The sequence below is a fragment of the Staurois parvus genome, unplaced genomic scaffold, assembly GCF_062004578.1.
Source record: "Staurois parvus isolate SC_StPar_1 unplaced genomic scaffold, SC_StPar_1.0 ptg000047l, whole genome shotgun sequence".
NCBI classification, from domain to species: Eukaryota; Metazoa; Chordata; class Amphibia; order Anura; family Ranidae; genus Staurois; species Staurois parvus.
The window spans coordinates 5,800,519-5,826,617 of record NW_028317843.1 but is presented as its reverse complement, the minus strand read 5'-3'; the positions used below and the strand labels follow the sequence as shown (position 1 = coordinate 5,826,617).

The 26,099-nt window shown below is 42.1% G+C and overlaps 1 protein-coding gene across 1 annotated transcript in view; it reads right to left on the bottom strand.

Moving 5' to 3' along the window:
- Nucleotides 1–4,052: 4,052 nt before the first annotated feature.
- The window catches only part of RSPO2 (R-spondin 2), a 180,551-nt gene continuing 158,504 nt past the window's right edge, over nucleotides 4,053–26,099 (bottom strand). The window contains exon 6 of the mRNA XM_089664457.1: nucleotides 4,053–5,687. Within this exon, the coding sequence (XP_089520583.1) occupies nucleotides 5,578–5,687 (110 nt within the window). The 3' untranslated portion in view covers nucleotides 4,053–5,577. The remainder of the gene's footprint in view (nucleotides 5,688–26,099) is intronic.

Here is a 26,099-nt window from a genome sequence, read left to right as displayed (position 1 = left end):
TTGCTGAAATTTCATTGCAGCAACTCAAAATGGTACTCAGTAGATTGTGTGGCTGCCACGTGCTTGTATGCATGCCTGTCAATGTTGGGGCGTGCTCCTGAGACAACGGATGGTATCCTGGGGTATTTCCTCTCAGATCTGGATCAGAGCATCACTGAGCTCCTGGACAGTCTGAGGTGCAACCTGGCGGCGTTGGATGGACCGAAACATGATATTCTAAAGGTGGATTTAGGTCAGGCGAGCGTGGGGGCCATTCAATGGTATCAATTTCTTCTTCCTCCAGGAATTGCCTGCATACTCTCGCCACGAGGCCCGGGCATTGTCGTGCACCAGGAGGAACCCAGGACCCACTGCACTTGTATAGATTCTGACAATGAGTCCAAGGATTTCATCCCAATACCTAATGGTAGTCAAGGTGCCATTGTCTAGCCTGTAGAGATCTGTGCGTTCCTCCATGGATATGCCTCCCTAGATCATCACTTACCCACCACAAAACCGGTCATGCTGAACGATGTTACAGGCAGCATAACATTCTTCATGGCTTCTCCAGACCCTTTCACGTCTGTCACATGTGCTCCGGGTGAACCTGCTCCTACTCCTTGACCTCTCTGCGGCCTTCGACACAGTCGACCACCCCCTCCTCCTCAAAAAACTACACTCCCTCGGCCTCAGGGATTCTGCTCTCTCCTGGCTCTCATCCTACCTGTCACAACGCTCTTTCAGCGTTACCTATAATGCTACCACCTCCCCCTCACTCCCCCTCTCTGTTGGGGTCCCTCAAGGCTCTGTCCTCAGGCCCCTTCTCTTCTCCATCTACACCTCCTCCCTTGGCCAACTCATACACTCTCATGGCTTCAACTACCACCTCTATGCCAACGACACACAAATCTCTCAACCCCCCACCTCACCCCCTCGGTCTCCGCCCGAATCACACATCTACTGAGCGACATATCAGACTGGATGTCGCTCCACTTCCTTAAACTGAACCTCTCCAAAACCGAGTTTCTTGTCTTCCCCCCAGCCCAGACACCACCCCCCATTGACTTCTCCGTCACATCCAACAACGCCGCCATCAAACCCGCCCCGCAGGCCAGAGTACTTGGTGTCATTCTGGACTCCAACCTATCCTTCCAGCCCCAAGTCCAATCTTTAGTGCAGACTCCACCTCCGCAACATCACCAAAATCCGCACGTTCCTAATCCCAGAAACCACTAAACAGCTCATCCACTCCCTCATCATATCACAACTCGACTACTGCAACTCCCTCCTCACTGGCCTGCCTCGCCGCTGGGTATGCCCGCTTCAGTCGATCCTGAATACGGACTCATTCACCTTTCCAACCGTTCCATCTCCTCCACTCCCCTCTGCCAATCCCTCCACTGGCTTCCGATTGCGCAACGGATCAAATTCAAAATCCTAACACTGACGTACAAAGATGTCCACCATACTGCCCCGAACTACATCACTGACCTAATATCCAAGTACCGCCCAGCACGCACACTCCGCTCCTCACAAGACCTCCTTCTCTCTAGTTCCCTGGTCTCCTCCTCCCATGCCCGCCTCCAGGACTTCTCCAGGGTGTCACCCATCCTCTGGAACTCCCTGCCCCAACCCATCAGATTATCACCTACTCTCCTCTCCTTTAGGCGCACCCTGAAAACCCATCTCTTCAGGGAAGCCTACCCCACCCCCTCCACTCTTCCTACCACTCCACCCCCACAGCTATCTCCTCCTGTACCACTATCCCCTCCCTCCTAGATTGTAAGCTCGAAAGAGCAGGGCCCTCGATCCCCTCATGTTTTGCATTGTATTGGTATTGTTCTGTCACATGGTCTGTCCCCCTTTGTAATGTACAGTGCTGAGCGAACCATTGGCACTTTATAAATACTGTATAATAATAATAATAATAATCTGTGAAAAGCACAAGGCACCAGTAGTGGACCTGCCAATTCTGGCATTCAATGGCAAATGCAGATCGAGCTCTATGATGGCAGGCAGTGAGCACAGGGCCCTCTAGAGGACGTTGGGCCCTCACACCACCCTAATGAAGTTTGTTTCTGATTGTTTGGTCAGAGACATTCACACCAGTGGCCTGCTGGAGGTCATTTTGTAGGGCTCTAACAGTGCTCATCCTGTTCCTTGCACAAAGGAGAGATACTGGTCCTGCTGATGGGTTAAGGCCCTTCTACTGCCCTGTCCAGCTCTCCTAGAGTAACTGTGTCTCCTGGAATCTCCTTCATGCTCTTGAGATTGTGCTGGGAGACACAACACACTTTCTGGCAATGACACGTATTGATGTGCCATCCTGGAGAGGTTGGACTGGCTGTGCCAAAAAATGTCAGTGGCCTCCACCTGTAAAGCCATTCCTGTTTTGGGGTCCTCTCATTGTTGCCCATCTAGTGTACCTGTTAATTTCATTAACACCAAAGCAGCTGAAACTGATTAACAACCCCTCTGCTACTTAACTGACCAGATCAATATCCTAGGAATTTAAACTGACTTGATGCTATACTCTGATTAAAAAGTGTTCCTTTAATTTTTTTGAACAGTGTATAATGCCCTGTTTGCACTGGGGGAAAAAAATGCACTCTCTCATACACGTTACCACAGTGCGACCCTACACGCTACTTGCTATGGTGCGATTCAGTGATATTCATTCTAAATGGCACCCCAATGTACCCTTGCCAACAGAGGTGTGTTGCACTGCCCCATGTCAGTGATTAGCAGGTGAGAATAAAAAAAAAAAAAAAGGAAAACTAATGCAGCCATCAAATTTAGGAAACCACAATGTACAAAATTTTTGTTTTGGGGTATTGATATGCTTTTAAATTTTCTTCTAACTGTTCGGCTTTAAATCTCAATGAAATCTCAGAGCTCTTCCATTTTAACCATCCCAGAAGTGTGTATTGGCAGGGGGATTACATTGTAAATATCTTAATATTGTAGGATTGCTCCAAGTGCCGATGCTATAGATCTGGTATCCCACTCAAGGGTGCTGGCATATGTGCTAATCCAGTAAGCAGTATAATGAGTAGTAGATTAACACAGCACACAAAAACTACTCCAAGTGCATAGGAAGTAATAAAAACTGCCTCAGCTACTGTTGTCCCTGATAGCCACACCCTGTGACGCATTTCACCTTTTCCACAGAGCTTAGTCATAGTGGTATCATGGTAGATCAGGCGAGGCCATTTATCACTTTCTATGCACTTGAAGCCGTTCATCAGCTACTCCAACAAAGCAACGACTGATGTCAATGGCTTGTGGGACTTTTGAAGTGCTGTAGATTTTGCTGCTGCTGCATTAAGAAACCTGAAGATAAAAATATATTAAAAAAAAAAAATTAAGATAAAAACAGTAGGTTTGTAATTATCTATATCCTACTTTGTGCCACTATACTTTTTATATAAATGTTTGAACTATCCAGTGTCTACCAATTGAAGAATTTTTGACTGACAAAGGAGGCCATCTACCTTAAACTGAAAAACCATCCCTAAGTAGGGGTAAGGACCTTCAACACCATCTGGGACTCGCATATAAACTACTATTGCAACATCTCTACCCCAGAAATTTGACAATTCACACCTTCAGGAACTTGAGTGATTAACACTTGTCTTAGACCTCATGGCACAAGAGGATTGGATTATGTAATTAGAACATGACAGTTTAACAAAAAATGTTCACACCTTTCATCTTCTTCTTGGACAATTATCTGCTTTAACACTAGTGTCGGGAATAAAGTGTAACATTAAAAGAGGACATGTGATGCAGTTTGTCACTAACACTAAAGGATACTTAGACCCAAAAGCTAAAATTGTTGAATATGGTTGCGCCACTAGTTTATGCCTTTTGTTTAGCTGGTGATCTGTCCAGTAAGTCTGTTATTTCTAAACTGTTTTACAGACCAAGCTGTCCTGCAAAAGTGACAGTTAGAATGTTGCCGACAAACCATTTACCACTGTACAGGGGTGCTTACAATTATCAGCTTTTATTAATTTATGTAAAACCTCCCAAAAGAAAGAAATGTTGATGTAACCAATTAAAAAAAAGTGTTAGCAGGAGTTTAGCTTTAATTTTTTAAAATTAGTTAAATGCACATACAGTATAATCTTTTGAGAACATTTTCTGGTTGAAATGAATGGTCTGGCAAAAGAGTCTTTTTAAACCTGAATTCCAGGAATGGATTTTATTGCATAGTTACATTTGCCCAGCTTGGACAAATGTAAATATGTATAGTCCATAACTGAGGGATTTCTGTGGAAGCTTGAATTTACTGTAATTTCCACTACCACAGTCATAGCAGCTTTCTTCTGGGTCCCATTCTAAGTGCCTGCCCTGCTTCACAGTGACCACAGGGGTTTGCCTGGTCGGTATGGGAACCATTCCTAGAGCGCCTTGTATTTTTCTCAATGAATGCAAGGCATTCTCTAATTGAAGGTGGAGATCATGATGCTACCACTCTGCCTCTCCAACTCACCCAATCAAAGAATGCGTTGCATTCAGTGAGAAAAATACAAGGCATTCTGTTCATGGCACCCATGCCAAATGGGCAACCAACTGTACACACTATGAAGTAGGGACCTGGAAGACAGAGGCTATCACCATCGCTGTAGTAGTGGTGCCTACAGTATTTTTCAGTTTTCACAGGTATACCCCAGGCATGGAATATGCATACATTAATCCAAAATGGACCATTGTAACTATGAAATAAATTCTGTACCTGGAATTCAGCTTTAAAAGAACAAGTCCAGTTGAAGGGACTACCTCCTGGTACACCAATGACCTGTATGAATGAAAACCTTTACAGACAGACCGAACTATTGGTTTCCCAACAAATAACTTACCGGCACCTTTACGAAGAATCAGCATTAGATGGTACTATATACACAGTAAATAAGTTTATTACATGTAGCATCTCAGCACTATGTACAAAGTATAACCACTGCTGTATCCATAAGCAGTTACTGCCATGTTACTGTGTTATTAGCATCAACAGTTTCATTACACAACTGTTTTTTTTTCATTAGAATAGGCACTCCAAGAACAAATAGCTAAACAAACATTTGAAATACCATTGTTTAAATGTACAGTATGGAAACCATAACGTAAAAAAAAACAAATTATAAAAAAAAAAATTCTACTTCCAATTTTTTGTTTTAGTTCTTTTACACAGATTTACACAAGTCCATTTTGTTTTCTCTGCCAATGGCTGATAATAAAAGCAACAGTCCCATTCCTACACTGGCAGTTTTCATCATAGGCACTGAATTAAAAAAAAAAAAAAATAATACAAAAAGAGAATAAAAAAGAAAGTCTTTGACACATCTTATGTCACTGATTCAACTCAGTATTTCCAACCCTCCGGAATTCCCAAATCAGAGGAAAAAAAAAAATAAGTATAAATAACACAAATAAGTTTGTGATATGTTCACAAGATATTTGTAACCAATACTGTTAAAGCAGCCATTCTGCAGTTCATTTGTGTGCAAGAGCATGTAGCAGCCTTTGTGCACTTAGCAAATAAAAAAAAATAAAAATAAAAAGGGGGGGGGGGGGGGGAGATGATGAACTGTCTCTTTATTGGCTGGTCCGGTCTGTGGAGAGAAAAACACTGTGTTGTTCCTGGGCCCTTTCAAGTAACTTCTTTTTCTTCTTATTCCTTTTGTCCTTCTTTGTTGTTCTCTTGCCTAAAAAAAGAATAAACCAGACAAATGTAAAAAAACTAAAGAAGTCATACACAATATTTTGTACCTTGAATTTTAGAACATTAATAAGAAAATATTAGGCCAACCACTACAAAAATCTACAAAAAAAAGTCTTATAGCTGAACTCTAGGCAGCTAAATATACCAATGCTGAAATCAATAGCTAAATAAAACAGATACTAATCACATGCCCAAATCTGTTATCCAAGCTGACTGGCCACAATGTTTGCAGGTGCTGGTTGGGTTAAATACTGGCTCATCAGGCATATCAAGGACTACAACAAAATGTCGCCCGTCCTCACACTGCCTCAGCATATAGTTGACTCCTCTTCATAAAAAAAAATGACTTCAGCTTGGTCTCCTACCTATGCGAGAACCCTCACTACGATTAAGTCCCTACTGGACAAAACCTTCTAGAGGCTTTCAGGATTATAAAGCGGCAATAGAAATAGTCTCTTTGGCATCTGCCTAGGGTTCAAGCTTAAGTGGTCACTCTACCTTGCTGACAAACTTGATCATAAAGCAGGGTAATGAATTATATTTGTAATTACCTATATTTTGAGTTTTGTTAAGTGAAACTCGAGAAAACGTATTTAGTTTTGGATATAATGGGTACAAATTCAAACATTGGGTTAGGTTTATTTTTTATGAAACGGAATATAAAACGTTACAAAAAAAAAAAACTTCTAAATTAGTCAGACCACATACCAGACTCGAAAAACTAGAATATAAAAAGGTAAGAGCAGGGGCGGACTGACAACTCATGGGGCCCCCAGGCAATAGGGGAACATGGGGCCCCTGTGTCCTTGCCCAAGCTGAAAAAAGCCTATGAAAAAGGTACCAGGGGCATCTCATGGGGCCCCATACTGACCCCGGGCCCTCGGCAGTGCCAGAGTTTCCAAATGGTCAGTCCGCCCCTGGTAAGGAGGTACCGAAGACGAGATCTAGGGAAGCATTCTTAAATTAAAATCTTAAAAGATCCCATCCACTAAAATTCTTTAGTGACACTCAACTTAATCACTGACAGATATCCTGGGGGCCCCAGTAATATTTACAACAATATTTAAAATTCTTCACCTAGTAAATGTGTCAATTCTCATATTGAGGAGACTTAATTATTATATTGACATTTGCACGGCATGCTGAGAGTTTCCCTCATACTGAAGACTGATAGATTAATTCTTTGAAAGTAGATGTCTATAGTGGTGAATTTAGCCATTCTTTAGAACTATGGTTGTGTAATTCTGCTACGTCCATGCAAATATAATAGATGTCAGATGCTAAGGGCACAGTGCAGATATGGTAATTTAAACTTTTACTGTATGAAGAATTCTCAGTATTGTAGATATTATTTTCAGTGATTCAGTTGAATGTCACTGAACAATTTTAACTTCTTGAAAGTGACAGCTTTAAGATAATTGTGTTAACAAATCTAATCTTTTTGGTAGCTTTACACATTTTAGGTTACAATTTAAAAAGGTCCCTAACTCTCATACATACATACACATACTAGGGCCAATTAATACAGGAGTCCATTAACCTTCCAGCTTGTCTTTGGAGTGTGGGAAGAAACCAGAGTACCCAGAGGAAACCCACGCAGGCACAGGGAGAACATGCAACCTCCAGGTGGGTAGTGCTATAGTCTGGATTCAAACTGACGACCTTAGAGCTGCTAGGCAGAAGTGGTAAGAAGGGAAAATTTCCCAATGGGGACATTTTCTGGTGAAATTGCAAAACATGGAATTTACTCTGATATCGAAGAAATTTACTCTCACTTCCAGCTGTGTCTCTGGAATAGGTGAAGATGGCAACCAGTGAAGTGCAGTTAGCGAGCAACTTATACTATCCAGCATTGTGCCCAAGGAGTCCCTGAAAAATTGTGCTTTGTGTCTGAAATTTCTCCTGAAAAATAACAGCGCTCCTTGTGGCATGCAAGGATGCCTAGGTACTCCTATGTTTACAGCCTCCTAACTGTATATTGGTTTTGTGAGCCTTTTACTTTGGAGAGAGATTTGGTGTCACTATTGTGTTGCTTACTGTTCTCCTTGTTGAAGGCTCTGACTTATGGAAGCACAGCCCTGCCACTACAAAGAAGGCAACCTCAACACAGTGACAGTTCAGAACAAGGTATGGTAAGTCAGTAATGGGGAAAAGAACAGCTGCAGAGAGACCACAGATGATACTCGTAACTAGCCATTTTCCCCCTGCCTGTTTATTTTTTTTATTTTTTGGGTGGGAAGAGACTCAGTTTTCACAGTTCAATTATATATCCTAGTGTACCTTTAAAGCTCAACTCTAGGAATTCCAAAAGACTAACCTTGCAGGCAGTGTCCTGTACAAGGGTTTAGGCTTGTTAACTCGAGGGGATAAGAATGAATATGTAATACTTCCCTTACTACTCGTGCTAGCTTGTGTGCGGTCCCACATGGTACTTGATGACGTCAAAGTGGCTGGAGCTCCTTAGAGACTTCAGGGGGCCAGTTGCACAGATGAGAGAGCTAGAAGAAGTGGGGGTACAGCAAGTATTGCAACTTTTTCCTCATCCCATAGAGTTAACAGGCCTACACCTATTGCAGTGGGGCCTCCTCGCTTCCCTTTTTTGTAATTCTCATAGTTGGGCTTTAAAGATGACCTACAGCAAACACCTAAATACACAGTTGAATTCCATACATGTGAAATGTCACAGGATTTGTTAGTTGTTTAATTTTGCCATTTGTTTTGCCTCTAACGCACTGCACAACAAAAAAAGGTATTATTACTATTTTAGCTTTGTAGCATCTTCTGTCATATGCTACTCAACGGGAATTAAAGTGGTTCTAAAGGCAGAAGGTTTTTTTTATCTTAATGTATTAAGGTAAAGAATACTTCAGAGTGCAACTCCCCTCAGCCTACCCTTATACTTACCTGAGCGCTCTCCTCTCTCTCCCTTCCTCATTGACTCAGACAGTAGTAGGGTCATTGGCTCCCGCTACAATCAATTACAGCCAGTGAGGAGAGAGTGGTGGGTGGGGATGAGCCATGGTCTGTGTGGCAATAGATACACAGAGCTTGGCTCGGGAGCGAGCACACATGAGTGCCTCCATACCATAGCGGGTGGTGGGAGGAACCAGGAGGGCCAGCAGGGGACCCTAGAAGAGAAGGATCAGGGCTGCCCTGTGCAAAACCACCGCACAAAGCAGATAAGTATAACATGGTTGATTAAAAAAAAATAAATTAACTGAATCTTTACTATCACTTTAATCTGATCCACTGTTCTATGAACAAGCAGGTGACAAAGGAAGTAAAAAAACTGAAAAACAGTATTCATGGTGTCACCTGTCTATGTAGCGTGGAAAATGTATATCAGCAAAAAGATTAGCTATACTGAAGAACAGGATCAGTTTAATTGCAGTTCTACTACAGTATGTAGAAGAAATGTAATGTTTTTCCCAAACCAGACCGTACTGCTTAAGAAAATCTCAGATTGCAGTTGATTTGTAGTGACTTTGTATATAATTATCCTGCTGCAGAACAGTAGTTTACTACACGCAAATCTCTTAATATTCTGATCGCAGTCATGAAACACAAGCACTAATCATGGCTTTAACTGGAACATGTTACTATTGCGATCCCCAGTGGTTTGTAGTGCTGGCCAAAAATCTGGATGCACTTAATATCTTAATGAAGCCATGTTTTATTACATAATCTACTAAAACACAAACAATAGGCTGCAGCCCCAACCAGAAACACATGAAAGCGATTTGTTGTCAGTCAGCTTTAGATTGATCGTCTACTCTTATCAGAAGCTATGGGATCGGAATGCAAATGCCCATTTCTTGATGGCTGCTGACACTTGATCACTGAACTGATATTGTAAGGCCTTTGTGATTATTAGTGAAGTCACATAACAGCAAAAAAAAAAAAAAGTGTGTAAATAAAGTTGTTACCATATAGGGCAGGTTGGTATCTGAGATACTTCGCTCAATGCCTCCCAGGAAAACTAAAAGGTACTGAATCAGGACAACTGCAAAACATTGGATATGTTGCCTAACCAGTCAGGATTGTTGGTAAAATGATCAGCCCACCCAAAACCGGCATGTGGGGTGAATTTACCAAAACTGGAGAGTGCAAAATCTGGTGCATACATCTCTACATAGAAACCAAAATCTGGTGCATACATCTCTACATAGAAACCAAAATCTGGTGCATACATCTCTACATAGAAACCAATCAGATTCCATTTTTTTTTCTTTTCTTAAAGCTTAATTGAACGAGCTCAAGTTAGAAGCTGATTGGCTACCATGCACGCCTGCACCAGAATCTGCATTCTTCAGTTTTAGTAAATCAACCCCCTAGTTGGCTAAATGGTTAGCACTTCCGCCTGGCAGCACTAGGGCCGTTGGTTCGAATCCCAGCCACGGCACCTCTTGCCTGGAGTTTGCATGTTCTCCCTGTGCATGCGTGGGTTTCCTCCAGGTACTCCAGTTTCCTCTCACACTCCAAAGACATGCTGGTAGGTTAATTGGCTCCTGTCTAAATTGGCCCTAGTATGTGTATGTCTGAATGTAAGTTAGGGACCTTAGATTGTACGCTCCTTGAGGGTTAGGGACTGATGTGAATGTACAATATATATTTAAAGCGCTGCGTAAACTGACAGTGCTATATAAGTACCTGAAATAAATAAATAAATAGTTTTTGGTGGCTGGTAGAGTTAATCCACTTGACAGCTGTATACACTATATGGTCAACAGTTTCCGGAAACCTAATGAACTCAAATTCAGGATCTTGTCAGACATCCCATTCCAAAATCATTGCATTAATATGGAGTTACCCCTCCTCCTCCCTGCTTTGGGGTTTTATCAGCCTTCAATTTTCTGAGAAGGTTTTTCACAAGATTTTGGAGGTTGTTTGTGGATATTTGTGTCTATTTAGTCAAAAGAGCCTTTTATAAGTTTAGGTACGAATGTTGTATGAAATGACCTGCTGTTCGAAATCATCCCAAAAGGTATTTAATAGGGTTAAGGTCAGGGCTCTGTTTAGGCTTCTTAAAATTTCTCCTTGCCAAACTCCTGAAACCATATCTTTATGGGCCTGGCTTTGTGCACAGGGGCACAGTCCTGCTGGAACAAAGGAGCCTTCCAAAACTGTTGCCACAATGTTGGCATGTGTACGATTCTCAAAAATATTTCTGTACTATATGCTGTAGCATAATAGTAATGTTCAGTGGGAACCTGTAAACTCAATTTAAGTGTTCACATACGTTTGGTCATACAGTGCATCTCTTGGAACTCTATTTGTGAAATCTCTGCACTTGAATTCTTACATTTGCACACCAGTTGTGGCCATTATGAGGCATACCCAAAATGCCTGCTAGTTTTTTTTAATATATCGCAAGTTCTGGAAAATGCAAAGATAGCCTAATACTCCCAAACAGGGGCGGACTGACCAATGGGGAACTCGGGCACTAGGAGTCAGTAGGGGGCCCCATGAGATGTCCCTGGTACCTTTCATAGGCTTTTTTAGGTGTGGTTTGAGTGTGGGCAAGGACACAGGGGCCCCATGATCCCCTATTGCCCGGGGGCCCCATGAGTTGTCAGTCCGCCCCTGCTCCCAAACACCCAAGCAAGCAAGAACAGAGTCAAGGATTATAGCTGGATCCTGCTTTTGGAGAAATCCCAGACATAGAAAGTGCTACTTCAACCTACTAGGTTCCAACCACTAATAAAATACAACCTTTGTGTAGACTGACCCTTTCAGTTGTCTATGACTTGAAAGGTTTTTTCATAAGTCATTATTTGCAACATTTTACATTTTCTGCCAATTGTTTTCCCACTTTTGCTGATCGGCATCTCAGTGTACTTCATTTCTATGGGTTATTTAGAAAACTAGTCAATTCTCATAATCCAAAACTCAAAGATTAATCAATTAGATTGGGTTTAAAACCTGATGTTTGTTTTCTGCTACAGAAAGATCTGTAAAATCTTTGCTATTGCAGTTTGTTGTTTTTGTTTCTTTTTTCCCTATTTTGTAACAACTACCAGTTCTTTCCATGTGAAACAGGAAGTTAGAGTGTTGAGCAGGAAGGAAATACTGTTTGGAATATGAATTTAGAATGTGTTCATTTAGAAAGCTGTAGGACAGTATAGCCGACATGCTAAAAAAAAAAAAAAAATACACATTTTCTCTAGATCACATTTTTATAGTTTTAATTACAAAAAAATTGTAAGGACTATGCAGGGCTGTGCATAAGGGGGTACCACCAGTCCTGTACAGGGCCCAGGCAAGCAGGGAAGCCCAGGCAGCTGGATGAATTGGATGTGGGCAGGGAGGGTGATGGGCATGGCGGGGAATCAGTTACGTGAACAGATTCCATGTATGGCTCTCTGCAGCAGCTAAAACCTGGCTTCTTCTCTTCTCCCTCCCGCTGGCTTTCAGACAGCAATACAGGGGATCAGTTCCAGCAATTGTCCCCACCCCTCCCGCCGCACCCATCACCCTCCCGGTGCATGACATACATTTCCCCCTGCTGCCCAGGCTCCTGTGTGCCCCCACCCCCGCAGTGCTGCTGGCTTCTCTCCTCTCCTTCCCACCGGCAGCTGCAAGTACACAATAGGATCCCTCAGGATGGAGATTGGGGAAGGGTCCGGTAAATATGAAACATTTACCAGCCCCTTTCTTTCCTGAATGAACACAATGAGTGATCAGTTATGAATGAGCACAGTGAGTGATTGGTACTGAAGCATTGTAAACAGTGTATTTTTTGGAAAGGTCAAGTTGGCTGCATGCGGCCCCTGGTTTCTAACAGCAGCCCTGGGATCATGACTTCTAACTGAACCATGTTAGTTGACATGATGTGGGCGGCAGGGGAGTGTCCCAATGTTTAAAATATGCAGTATAGATTAAATTTCTACTTTCCCCACAGTTAATTTTCCTGCAAAAGATCATGAATCTGTCTGTCTTTCTAGACTTCCATTGGAAAGATCAGTTGCCTGGCTGTTAAACTCACACTTAGGTTTTGTTACTTTCTGAGTGACCGATCTCCTGAATTTAAAGCCTTTGGGCTGAATTTTTAAAAAGAGGCAAGAACGGGAGTCACGTATGCATGTCCACCTACCCTCTGAAATCTCCAGATGACTTAATTACAATTTTGGCCTCTATTAGTATTCAATTTGTTCTTAAAAGAAGTATGGCCAGACTTCTCTTGTGGGTCACATGAGAGCACTTACTTTTGCTTTCCTGTGACCCAGAATTGTCCAACAACAGTGGGCTATACCCTGGTTGCTGATATGACAAAGCCACTTTTGACACTAGAAGGATCCTGTGCCTATTGTCAGGATCCACACAGCTGCCCGACAGCTGACTCCACTTCTCAGCACATGGCTAAGACCCAGAGTCAGCTGCACCTGTCCACTCCCCAGCCCAATGCTCCAGTGAGCATTGAAAGGGCAGAGCAGAGAGCCATGACTCACAGTCACTGCTCTCCGCTCTAAGCCTGACCAAGAACTGAGTGATTAGTAGTCATGCGATTGCTAAATTCTCAGTCTTACAGCTGACAGGAAACCGCCGCAGCGTCACACTGATGCTGCAGCATAGAGGTGAGTATGTGTATCTGTTTTTTTTTTAGAACCCCAAACCTAACCTTTAAGCTACCTACAAACATTAACTAGTGGAATGGAAAAATCGTATGTATGCCTCTCAATCCCTGGCTGAGCCTTTTCAGGCGGGGATGGGGTTTATCTGGCTGACTACTACTGGTCCCCTTCCCCAAAATAGACCAGTTTCATCAACTAGTGCTACCCATCCTGTCTCTATTGAAAGTTAGATGTTCACCCAATGCCAACATGCACATACATTGCTTGCTGCACCACTAACTATCCACCCACACATCGTGTACTGTGGCCATATCGTTGATGCCTGTAGGTACAAGGACAGGATTTTAAATTCCAGCTCCACCTCTCTAGAAAATTTAAGGATGTAATTTAAGTTTGCAAATTTGTCGGCTTTGTAAATAGTATTTACCCCTTTCCCTGCTTACTTATGATTGAACAGGTTTTTAAAATAAATTATCTACTGTGTTCTAGCTAAATAACCACATAACTCTTTGTTGCCATGGTTGGAACTATACTCCAGAAATGCTGGGTCTGTGTGCTGCATCAGATGGAAGGCTATGTCTTCAGTTATGGCAAGAAGAATACATTTTAATATTTCTCATTGGGAACAGTGGATACAGTGAGCCCATAAAAACATAAGGGATCAACAGTGGCACATTGCCCGAGTCCTCAGTGCCACATTTGCCTGTTTTTAGGTGGGAAGTTACAGATTCTACTTACGCAATAGAAAACCAATGCAATAAAGAGAACAGGAGTTCAAGTGAGGACACGCTAAACCAAAACACATTGTACTTTAAGGAATGTATATGGTACAAGAAGAGCAATGTAAATTACAAGATTATGAACCGTTAGCCCTAGTTTGCAGATTTACCATCCACAAGGGGGCAGTATATTATCTTAGTTAAATAATGTAAGTTTATATTTCAGGTTTTGTATTACACCTAGAAATAAAACTTCTTTTAAATGGTATAAAAAGGAGGAATGTGCGCAATATAACATTTATGTAAGTGTACGCAACAATACAGCTTCTGGAAAACTTTTAAAATGATAAGTCACGTGACAAATGTATGGCGACCTGAAAGAATAACGAAGATAACCATCTGTGCCAACTGCAGCAAGCAATCCTTGGCAATACCGTACCTCCCAACTTTCTGAGAGGTTTACATGACATATGTAGGGTAAAAGGATACACCCAGGGGCGGACTGACCATTTGGAAACTCGGGCACTGCCTGAGGACCCGGGGTCAGTAGGGGGCCACATGAGATGCCCCTGGTACCTTTTTTCATAGGCTTTTTTGAGTTTGGGCAAGGACACATGGGCCCCATGATCCCCTATTGCCCGGGGGCCCCATGAGTTGTCAGTCCGCCCCTGGATACACCTGTACTACATCACCAGTTACAATGATCTTAAAATATAAATACACAAAAAAATGATGGTTTAAAAGTAGAACTATAGGCAAAAAAAATAGTTTTCCCCATTTTGGATAGGGTAAGGGAGGGTTATAACTGTCAGATTTTTTTTTTTTTCGCCATCTGTGTCCCATTGCAGTGATTCCCCTTTATTTCCTGTCCCATAGCCAAAACAGAAAGTGAAAGGAAATCCCTACAAATTAAGGGAATTCCTTCGGGATTCCCAGGTCACCAGAACTAGTGTCCCAATTGGAAGATTTCCCCTCTTACTTTTCTGGGGACAACACAAAATGTGGGATTTTCTTTTATTATTATACAGTAATTATATAGCGCTAAAAGTTCTCAGCGCTGTACATTTTACTTTCAATGATATTGGTAAACAGGACAAATCGATAGGATACAGTTGCAAGAAAAAGTATGTGAACCCCTTGGGATTACGTGGAGTTTTGCATGAATTGGGCATAAAAATGTGCTCTGAACGTCATCTAAGTCACAACAATAGAAGAACACAGTCTGCTGAACATAATACTACACAAACATTAGATGTTGCCATGGTTTCATTGCACATAACATGTAAACAGTCACAGTGCAGGGAGGAAAGGTATGTGAACCTTTGGACTTAATAACTGGTTGACCCTCCTTTGGCAGCAATAACCTCAGCCAAACGTTTCCTGTAGTTGCAGATCAGACCTGCACAATGATCTGGAGTAATTTTGGACCACTCCTCTTCACAAAACTGTTTCAGTGTAGCAATATTCTTGGGATATCTGGTGTGAATTGCTCTCTTAAGGTCATGCCACAGCATTTCAATCGGGTTGAGGTCAGGACTCTGACTGGGCCACTCCAGAAGGCGTATTCTGTGCTGTTGCAGCCATTGTTTTGTTGAATTACTTGTATGCTTTGGATCATTGTCCTGTTGCATCACCCATCCTCTGCGGAGCTTCAGTTGGTGGACAGATGGTCGTACGTTTTCCTGCAAAATGTCTTGATAAACTCTGTAATTAATTTTCCCATCAATGACAACAATCCGTCCAGGCCCTGAGGCAGCAAAGCAGCCCCAAACCATGATGCTCCCTCCGCCATGTTTTACAGTGGGGATGAGGTTTTGATGTTGGTGTGCTGTGCCTTTTTTTCTCCACACATAGTGTTGCGTGTTCTTCCCAAACAACTCAATCTTGGTTTCATCTGTCCACAGTATATTTTGCCAGCAGTGCTGTGGAACATCCAGGTGCTCTTTTGCAAACTTCAAACATGCTGCAATATTCTTTTTGGACAGCAATGGCTTCCTCCGTGGTGTCCTCCCATGTACTCCATTCTTGTTTAATGTTTTCCTTATTGTAGATGTGTCAACAAAAATGTTAGCATGTGCCAGAGATTTCTGTAGGTCTTTAGCTGACACTCTGGGATTCTTCTTTACCTCATGCAGCATTCTGCGCTGTGCTCTTGCAGTCATTTTTACAGGACGACCCCGCCTAGGGAGAGAGTAGCAACAGTGCTAAACTTTCTCCATTTGTAGACAGTCTGTCTTACCGTGGACACATGAACATCAAGGCTTTTGAAGGTACTTTTGTAACCCTTTCCAGCTTCATGCAAGTCAACAATTCTTGATCGTAGGTCTTCTGAGAGCTCTTTTCTGCGAGGCATGGTTCACATCAGACAGTGCTTTTTGAAACCAGTAAACCCAAAACAGGTGTGCGTTTTTTAAGGGCAGGACAGCTGTCAGCAACACATCCATTATCATCACACTGATTGGAGTCAAGGTTGGCTCACTCCTGGCTCCAATTAGCTCTGGGAGAAGTCATTAAGCTAGGGCCTCACATACTTTTTCCTACCTGCACTGTGAGTGTTTACACGTTATGTGCAATTAAACCATGGCAACATCTAATGTTCGTGTAGTATTACGTTCATCAGACTGTGTTCTTCTATTGTTGTGACTTAGATGACGTTCAGAGCAAATTTTATGCCCAATTCATGCAAAACGCCATGTAATCCCAAGGGGTTCACATACTTTTTCTTGCAACTGTAAGTCTCCACCGGGGGGGGGGGGGGGCAGAGATAGCAATAAAAACCGACATGGGGTGTTTTTACTGGCATGTCTAATCCAGGGTTGCCTCATTAAACCCACTTTAAACCCCAGCACATTAATTACACAGGTTCTGTGGCTGATTAAGATGGTAATTGAACTCCCTTGGTGCCTTTTCCTAATTAAATTAGTCTCAGAACCTGTGTAATTAAAGTGTTGGGGTTTAAAGGGATGAGGTGCCAACCCTACTCGAATCTTCAGGTGTTGCATTAGGGTTCCCACCTCATCTCTTTAAAACTGAACACCAATTACACAGGTTCCATGGCTGATTAAGTTGGTAATTAAACTCACTTAGTGCCTTATCTGCTATAAATCAGCTTTAGAAGCTGTGTAATTAAATGTGTTCGGCTTTAAAGGGATGTGGTGGCAACCCTATGTTGCATGCAGGCAGCCAATTAAAGTCTGTTTGGTCGCAGTGGCTGCATGGACACAGCCGTTTGCATTAATGTGAGGTGTGTGGGTGATCAGCCACGAATGCAGACAACGTGGGAGATTGACAAAAACTGGTCAACAGAGCATGGTAGCCAACCAGCTTCTAGCTTAAGCTTGTTCAATTAAGCTTTAGCAAAAAAAAAAAAAATGGAAGCATATTGGTTTCTATGCAGAGTTGGACCAGATTTTGCACTCTCCAGTTTTAGCAAATAACACCCAATGCATGTTTTAGGACAAATAAATGTGTCCATGCAGCCACTGCATCCCACAACTGGAACTCCAAATCTTTCACACACAAAGCCTTGCCGAGGACAAAGCTTCTACCCAGTACAATGACCTCAATGTTAGGGTTTGTCAGCCTAAATTGATAGAAATTTGACATGCCAAAAGAAATGTCAATTACTGGAGCAAAAAAAATAGAAAAAAAAAAAAAACAATGTAGAGTAGTCTGTCAATCCAGGTTCCTTAAGAGGTTACCAGAGGTTTCTTGCACAGGGACAGATTGAGATCATGTCTGCACTTATCAATGTAAATGGGCGATTTTCAGCTGACAATGGAAGAGGGTATTTCTCAGCTAATCACTAATGCAAGGGAACATCACACTGACCACCAATGTAGGGGGGCATTTTTCCACTAACCCCTATCGTAAGGGGACACTACACTGACTGTGCTACTGTGAAAAGGCGTTTTTACATGTCCACTGATGTAAAAGGTCACAACAATGCAGAGTTTCTTCGCAGTTTCCTATCTGGATATTAGTAGTATTAGTTTCATTTCAGGATTTCTACTAAAGATCATTTGTAGATTGGGGGGTGTTAAAAAAATTATCTACCTTGGGTGTTAGTTACTCTACGTAAATCACTATAGGTTCTGCCACAGCATACTAATGTAGATATTAATAGCAGGGATTTCCAGAGACATGAGCATTTCAAGGGTTCCTCAGGGATAAAAACTGACGTAGAATCTATCAACTGGCCTTGCATCTAAACTTTTTTTTTTTTTTTTTTTTTTTAACTTCCAAGAATCCTAGAAATAGAAATGGCATAGCAAACGAACTACAAGCCCTGCAGAGCAGACTGTGCCCAGAAGGTATTAGAAGTTAAAGTAGAACTATACTCCCCTTCTCTCCAATGCTGTGGTATCTTTTAGCTCCCCACCAGCCCCACGGACCTCTTGGCTGGTCTGCTTCCAGGTACTGATCTTTGGCCATTTACATTAGCCAGGCCAAGATGCTGTTACTCCAGCAATGCCGAGATGAATAAACTTCCATGCATATACTGAAATTGTACCGAGTATAGGCATGTAAGGAACTTTAATGCAGAAGAGACAGTGGTGATTTACTAAAACTGGAGAGTGCAAAATCTGGTGCGGCTCTGCACAGAAACCAATCAGCTTCCAGGTTTTATTGTCAAAGCTTAATTGTACAAGTTAAAGTTAGAAGCTGATTGGCTACCATGCACAGCCACATCAGGTTCTGAGTGCTTCAGTTTTCAACCTCCCCTACAATATCTCTTCTGCATTAAAAATTCTGTTTGCGGATTTTTTTTTTTTCCCTAAAGTTCCACTTTAAGGTCTTTATCATGTTGCAATGTTCTGAAACCTCCACAGGGAAGGACATTAATTTGTAGAGGCCCACTGTCCAGGATCCACATCCATAAAGTAAGAGAGGAAACTATGTTCTAATGTGCTTTTGGCCTTGCCAATGAAGCTTATTTGATAAAGAGGAAGAGAGAGCGGGCGCAAGAGAGAGAGCGAGGGGGAGACACTGTTCAGAAAGGTTTTCCAATAGATTTAGAATAAATAAAATAAAATAAAAAAAAAAAAAAAAAAAAAAAAAAAAAAAAAAACTTGCCCTGAGTGCAAAATCTCAATGTTCATATGAAAATTATCACTATCATTTACATTGCAGTTTTTCCTCCCGCTTTTGAAAAATGCTTTTATGCACAGCCTAGTACCTGCATTAGATATCCAATTTAACATTGAAATAAATCCAAGAAAATGTAGAAATCTCCCACATTACTTCTGCAGTTGTTTCAAACCACCAGGAAACAACAACAACAAAAAAAGCTCTTTCTTTCTTGACCCAACAGAAAAATAGAGTGTACACACAGATTCTGGCGCCAAGCAGATTTGATTTCAGTGTAAGAAATTAGATTATCCTCCATTAAGTCTGTGCATGCATTTAAGAGGTTGTAGCTAAGCGTATTTGTAACTTACTCTTTGAATCCTTCAAGTGAATACATAGAAATTCCCTCAAATTTGGCATGTGCCTAAAGTGGTTTCACCGATAAAGGTACTTCATCTTCCACTCAATAAGGATTGTTTACTTAGCTGAAGAATTATAGAGGTTGTAGCTTGAATGGGGCCAAGGGAGGAAATGGGGGCAAAGAGACATGGGCCTGTTTGCACTGACCAATTACATAACTGGTTTGGTTTTCTGGAGATTAGAAAATGAATGCCATTAGCCAGTTGGTTGGTAATGACATTAATCACCTTACTGGCTGAGAAGCAAATGTGGCTCTAGGATTTATAAATTAGTAATGGCTGTGTATTTAGTTGGGTTGACTTAAAGTTATTGACTGTATTCCCTCATGATATTTGGAGACTCTCCAGCATTGATACCGTGGAGAATAATCAATCAGTACCTTCTTTTTCATGGTATTATTTCATGGGTTCAACATTTAATATCAGATATCAGAGCTCTACTAAACAATGCAGAATTCAGCATGTAGAAGTCAGGTGTCTACAAACTATGGCCCTCCAGGTGTTGAGGAACTGCAAGTCCTATGAGGCCTTGCAAGACTCTTACAGCTACAGGCAAGACTCCCAGAGGCAGATGCATAATGGGACCTGTAGTACTTCAACAGCTGGAGGGCCATAGCTTGGAGACCCCTGGTATAAGTGAACCTCACTAGACCTAAAATGTTATAAAGTGTGGGCACCTTGAGGTACCTGCAAGCCACCTGTATTAGGACTTTGGGCTTGTGGTCATGGGTAAATGAAAGTTGCTTTCAGGTGCATTCAGCTTTTGCCATTAGTTTGAGATGCTTTTGACATCATGCACATTTCATTGACAGGTACATTTGACTTGCAGTTGACCTCCTTTCTGACTCACATTTGACCTTGTAAGCTGCCTCAACCCATTGTAAACGTTTTCAATCCCATTGACTTGGAGGGATAGAAGTTGTTTTCATAACCAAAAGTCCACCAACACTGACCACCTTAGTCTTCCAATCAATCCATGTCCCTGTGAAACCTCTTGGATCTTCAATCTAGTCTTCATATGGGGCTTAATTCCTGCCCAAGATTAAAAGTATGTGTAAGCCAAATTACTGCTGAATAAATTTGCAATATTTGTAAATCTACAGCTTTCATTAAAACATATATGGTGATCCTAACATGAAGATCCTTGTTCAGGTATTAGAGGGTGACAACGCTCTGTCTCCTAATTGTGCTCCTTCATTTTCCCTCTGTCATTGTGCTTCAGATGGAGAATACAAGTGCCCATTTTAACAAGCATTACATAAGCATTATTCACTGTTGTCACCATTTGTACACATGCCCTGGCAAATACTATACAGCCATGACATGATTGTACAGAGGCTGTAGGAGGTCAACAAAGGATGAAAAAAAGTGAAAAATGCTTGGCAAAAGCAAAAATGTTTTATGATATGCAGTGCTTTAGCAAATAAAATGTCATCAAGTTAAAGTTCACATCTTCTTTAAGACCTGACAGTTGGCCACATCCCCTGTCATTCAACTGTTAATTCCAGAGCTTCAGTGGACTGTAGATTCTCTAACACTTGAATGATTAGAAGGATCCATTCACGTAGTCCATAAATAAAAATCCTATGTAAAGCATTGGTCCAAGCCTGAATTTAAAAGTGTAATTACAATTAAAAAAAAAAAAAAGTCAACACAAGGTACATTGCTTACAGTCAGTAGGATGTGTCCCCTGTGCTGCCGCTTTCTCTTAGCTGAAATCCTGCTGCATCAGTTCCCTCCCACTCCTGCAATCTACAAATGGATGAGATGGACCTCTCAATCAACCACCCACCCTGGTTTTTTAAAACTTTTACATCTGTACCCCTAGCGTTTTGTTAATCAAGCCTCCTTTTTGTACTGACAACAAAGGTAGCTTCATACTACGACTCGAGTCAAAAAAAAACAAAAAAACAGACAATGCACATACAACCTCTGCAGCTTCAGCATTGGATTAAAATAACTGCAGGAAATTGGGGAGCCATCCAAAATAGAAGTTATGGAATACAAATGTTGGAATGGGACGAGTGCTGGTATAAGAAGCATTAATGTACATAATGCTCATTTGGCACTCAAGATATATTTGTACAGTGGAGCCAATTCAACATTAAAAAACGAGTTCTCTTGTATAACCACAATCCACTAATTATTCTTCTGGATTTACAGAATAGTTGATAACATACAACAGACATCTAATCTAAACACACACGCAAATGCAGTCATTAAAGCTGAACTCTGTGCACATATAAAAAAACAAAATAAAAGCATACTTTTATTTGACTTGGTCTCAACCTCTTGTAATTCTGTGTACAGCAGTCTTCTGGAACCAAACAGACTCTGCTTTCTTCCCCTGTCAGCATGTTTCCTGTCAGCCCCATTTCATACAGTAGAGTTAACTCCACTGATGACTCAAGCCGGCCACAGCTGGATCGAATCTTGGCCAGTTCAGCAAGGACTGGCCGAGATTCAATCCATCTATGGGCTGGCTGGTTGTACTGAAGTCAATTTATTAATCGATTTCAGTACAACCAGCCTGTCGTTTATTTTTGCATGCGATTGCTGCCAGCAGCTATAGCTGCCACCAGTGATCATTGCATTCTGCAGGCAGGGAAGTCTTTCCACCAGCAGAACACAACAGAGCTGCAGGATGGATTTCCCCATCAACACTAACTGTTAATGGGGGAATCTAGCAATTTTTTTTACTTTCCACCCATGGTGGAAGGAAATAAAATGAACCCTCTATGGCCTGCTTTAGTTACTTGGCCAATTCTTCATTGATGGGTGCCAATCAGGGGCACTGCATGCAAATATGCTGATAAGGAACTTGTTGATTGGTAGAGAATAGAGAAACAGCATCAGTCTCTTACTTCTTCCTCCTTCCCTCCTAGCTAGGGAGGGAGACAACGCAGAGACCCCCTTGCTACCATGCTTCCAACTGGTTGCCTTGTACTTTGAACGTGTACTTCGTTACCCTTCGCAAAGACCTTGCTCTTCCTTAGCATCCTGAGTTGACACTGTAGTGTGATGTTCTTCATACCCCTCTTGTGCTTTACAGGTCCAGGTTCTTTCGGATACACCAGAACCAACAAGCATCCCTTTAATAACTTCAGACCAGGCTCAAGAAATTGTTAACATAACTTACTGTAGAACTTTAGCAGTACAGTTCAATCTGAACAGTTCCAGGTCTCTCTACTTACTAACTATAATGATTGGTGATCCCTTTAGTGGCAAAAGTCCATGAAGGCAAAGTCCATTCCTGGTGATATTCTGCTACCCGCAGTGGTGGACTACAGAATGCAGCAGTCCCTCTGGATCTCAACAGGAAAATGGCAGCAGAAGGGCCGTGGGCCTCAGCCTTCCCCCAGTTTATACCACAGGTGGGCCGACTGAAGCCCAAGAAGCCTGTGAAGTGGAACTAGGCAAATTAATCCCTTACTTACCCAGCCTGACTTGCTAAGTAGAACCCAACCTGCTTACATTCTGGTGATGGAGAAGCCACACAAGTACACAATCAAATTGCACTGCAGCGCAAGGAGCATGCTGACAGGAGATGAGAGAAGAGTGACAGATGAGCTCATCAGTCTGTTGCTTCTAATTTTACTGTCTAATCAGAGTAAACGGCATCAGAGAAAAATCAAATCTCCTGCCTTGCCAAACAGAGCTAATGCTGTTTAAATCTCAAGTCTGGATGGACATAAATACAAATAAATACCTCACTGGCCACTTTTAGGTACACCTTGCTAGTGCCAAGAAAATATCCCCCACGCCATTACACCACCACCACCAGCAGCCTGAACCATGGATACAAGGCAGGATGGATCCACGATTTGATGCTTATGCCAAATTCTGACCCTTCCATCTGAATGTCGCAGCAACCAGTCTGTCCATTCTCTGACCTCAACAAGGCATCTTCATTCACACAACTGCTGCTCACTGGATATTTTCTCTTTTTCAGACCATTCTCTCTAAACCCTAGAGATGGTTGTGCCTGAAAATCCCAGTAGATCAGCAGTTCTTTAAATACTCAGACCAGCCCGTCTGGTACCAACAACCATGCCACGTTCAAAGTCACTTAAAACTCAGTTTCTTCCCCATTCTGATGCTTGGTTTGAACTTCAGCAAGTTGTTTTTAACACATGTGCATGCCTAAATACATTGAGTTGCTACCATGTGATTGGCTGATTAGCAATTTGTGTTACCAAACAATTGAACAGGTGTACCTAATAATGTGGCCAGTGAGTGTACTTTGGCAGGTAAAACGCCTCCATAAATGCATTTAATTTGTGTATTTTATGTTTTTTCTGCACTTCAGCTTTAATAAAAAACCCAGACAAACTAAATATCATGCTAGGAATGTCATTTTGTTCATTGCAACCAGTCAGCTGCATCCTTTCATATGGAAGAGTGGAAAGGACATTTTAATGGGGTTCAGCTGGCATCAAGATAGCACATCCATTTGACATTCTCATTATGTAGTCATCTAGAGCTTCACACCTACTGATGAACTATAAATCCCAGCATGCTGTACTGCAGACGGAAGGCACCTGTGAAAACACTTGCCTTACTGCCAGAGCAAGAAAGGAGTATGACCCTAGTGAGTATGAAAGGAATCTCTAGTGAGGTTTGAAATCTGTCCATTATTAAGCATTCTATCATTTCAGCTAAATTCCACCTTTTTCCAGTACGTAATGACTTTTACTTTTGTTATGTTAGCCAAGAGTTTAAATCATAGAGACTCAATTCCTTATATAATTAGGTTGTCTTCCAAAAACAACTTTCTCGCACAGAAAAGAATGTCATAGCAGTTGGTTATATTAGAGCTGTTCTTACACACAATACATGCATGCAGTTATGAGGGCCATTCACCTAACACTGTGTGGGAGCTGGGTGGTCTTGCAGATCACATCACCGGTATTTCCTGCATGCCACTGCCAGAGCATAGCAATACATGAGGATAGTGTGCTGACCATTGTACATAGAGGAGACAGGAGAGAGTCTTAAAGGATAAGTGCACTTTCAAAGTATACTTAGGTTTTATGATTCCTTCCCCCCACTGTGCCAATTTCTTTCCCCAGAGGCATACTTACCGCACAATTGTGCCTGCCGGTGCTTAATTACATTATCCCCCCACTGCAGATCCTCCGTGCACCGAACATGCCTGAGCAGGAGATTCTTTTAAGCTTCTATGGGGCCATCACTCATGCATTTCATGTGTCCTCTCCACCCGTCCTTGGGGAGCAAAACTAGCCCATCCACCCCTGACAGGAGTGGCTCATACCATGTCCAATTTTCTTCCATTTTATTTACAAGAGAAAAGTGGGTTTAACCAAATAAATAATACATTATTATTATTATTATATTCACGTAGGTGGATGCAGCATCAATCCATGCTGCACTTGCCTCCCATTGCTTCCAAGACTGAGAACTGAGTGATCAAACACCGCTGAACATTCTTGGCCTTCAATGAGCAGCGACCGTCAATCACTGGCTCTCTGCTCTGCCCCACCAGCATTTACTGGAGCGCCGAGCTATGGAGGGGGGTGGGAGCTGCTGGCTGGTCCAGGCATCTGGGTGGATCCAGACCATATGGTCGGGATCTTTTCAGAGCCAGCAATGGTTCTATGACACCAGCTGACAGCAGACTTAAGCGGGTCACAGTAGTTCAGAATGAATTGCGATTAAAAAGGAGCAGTATAGCCATCCTTTAAATACATTTAGAAGCAGAATACACATTGTGATAGGATTCAAAAGGGTCTTTTCAGAGTCTGGAGCCCAACTGAACAAAAAACATTGGGCTATAGTCCAAACCAATTAAAATTGCTCTTGCATATATTAAAGCATGAGACCCCCCCCCCCCCCCACATTATCGCTGAAGACAATTTCACTTTTAAGACTCACATATATCCTTTGAGAAGCTCACCGTGCAACAATATGATGTTTTAGATCGGTGACCCAAATTCAGTCCTCAAGGTTGGGAACCATATGCACTCACCGGTCATTTTATTATTAGGTACACTTTGCTAGTACCAGGTTTGACCCCCTTTTGCCTTCATAACTGCCTTAAGTCTTTGAGGAATGTTTCCAACACCTTGTTGAATCTATGCCACAGAGCTTTTGGTCAATATTGACATGATAGCATCACGTGGTTGCTGAAGTTTTGTCAGCTGCACATCCATGATGCGAATCCCCTGTTCCAGCACATCCCAAGTGTGCTCTATTGGATTGAGATCTGGTGATTTTGGAAGCCACTGGAGTACAGTGAACTCATTGTCATGTTCAAGAAACCAGTTTGAGATTATTTGAGCTTGGTGACCTGGTGCATTATCCTGCTGGAAGTAACCATCAGAAGATGGGTCCGCTGTAGTTAAAGAGATGGACATGGTCAGCAACAAAACTCAGGTAGGCAGTGGCGTTTAAATTATACTCAATAGGTACTAAGGGGCCCAAAGTGTGCCAAAAAAAATATTCCCCATACCATTACACCACCACCACCACCAGCCTGAACCATTGAAACAAGGCAGGATGGATCCATGCTTTCATGTTTTTACACCAAATTCTGACCCTACCATCTGAATGTTGCAGCTGAAATCGAGACTCATCAGACCAGCACAGTTTCTCC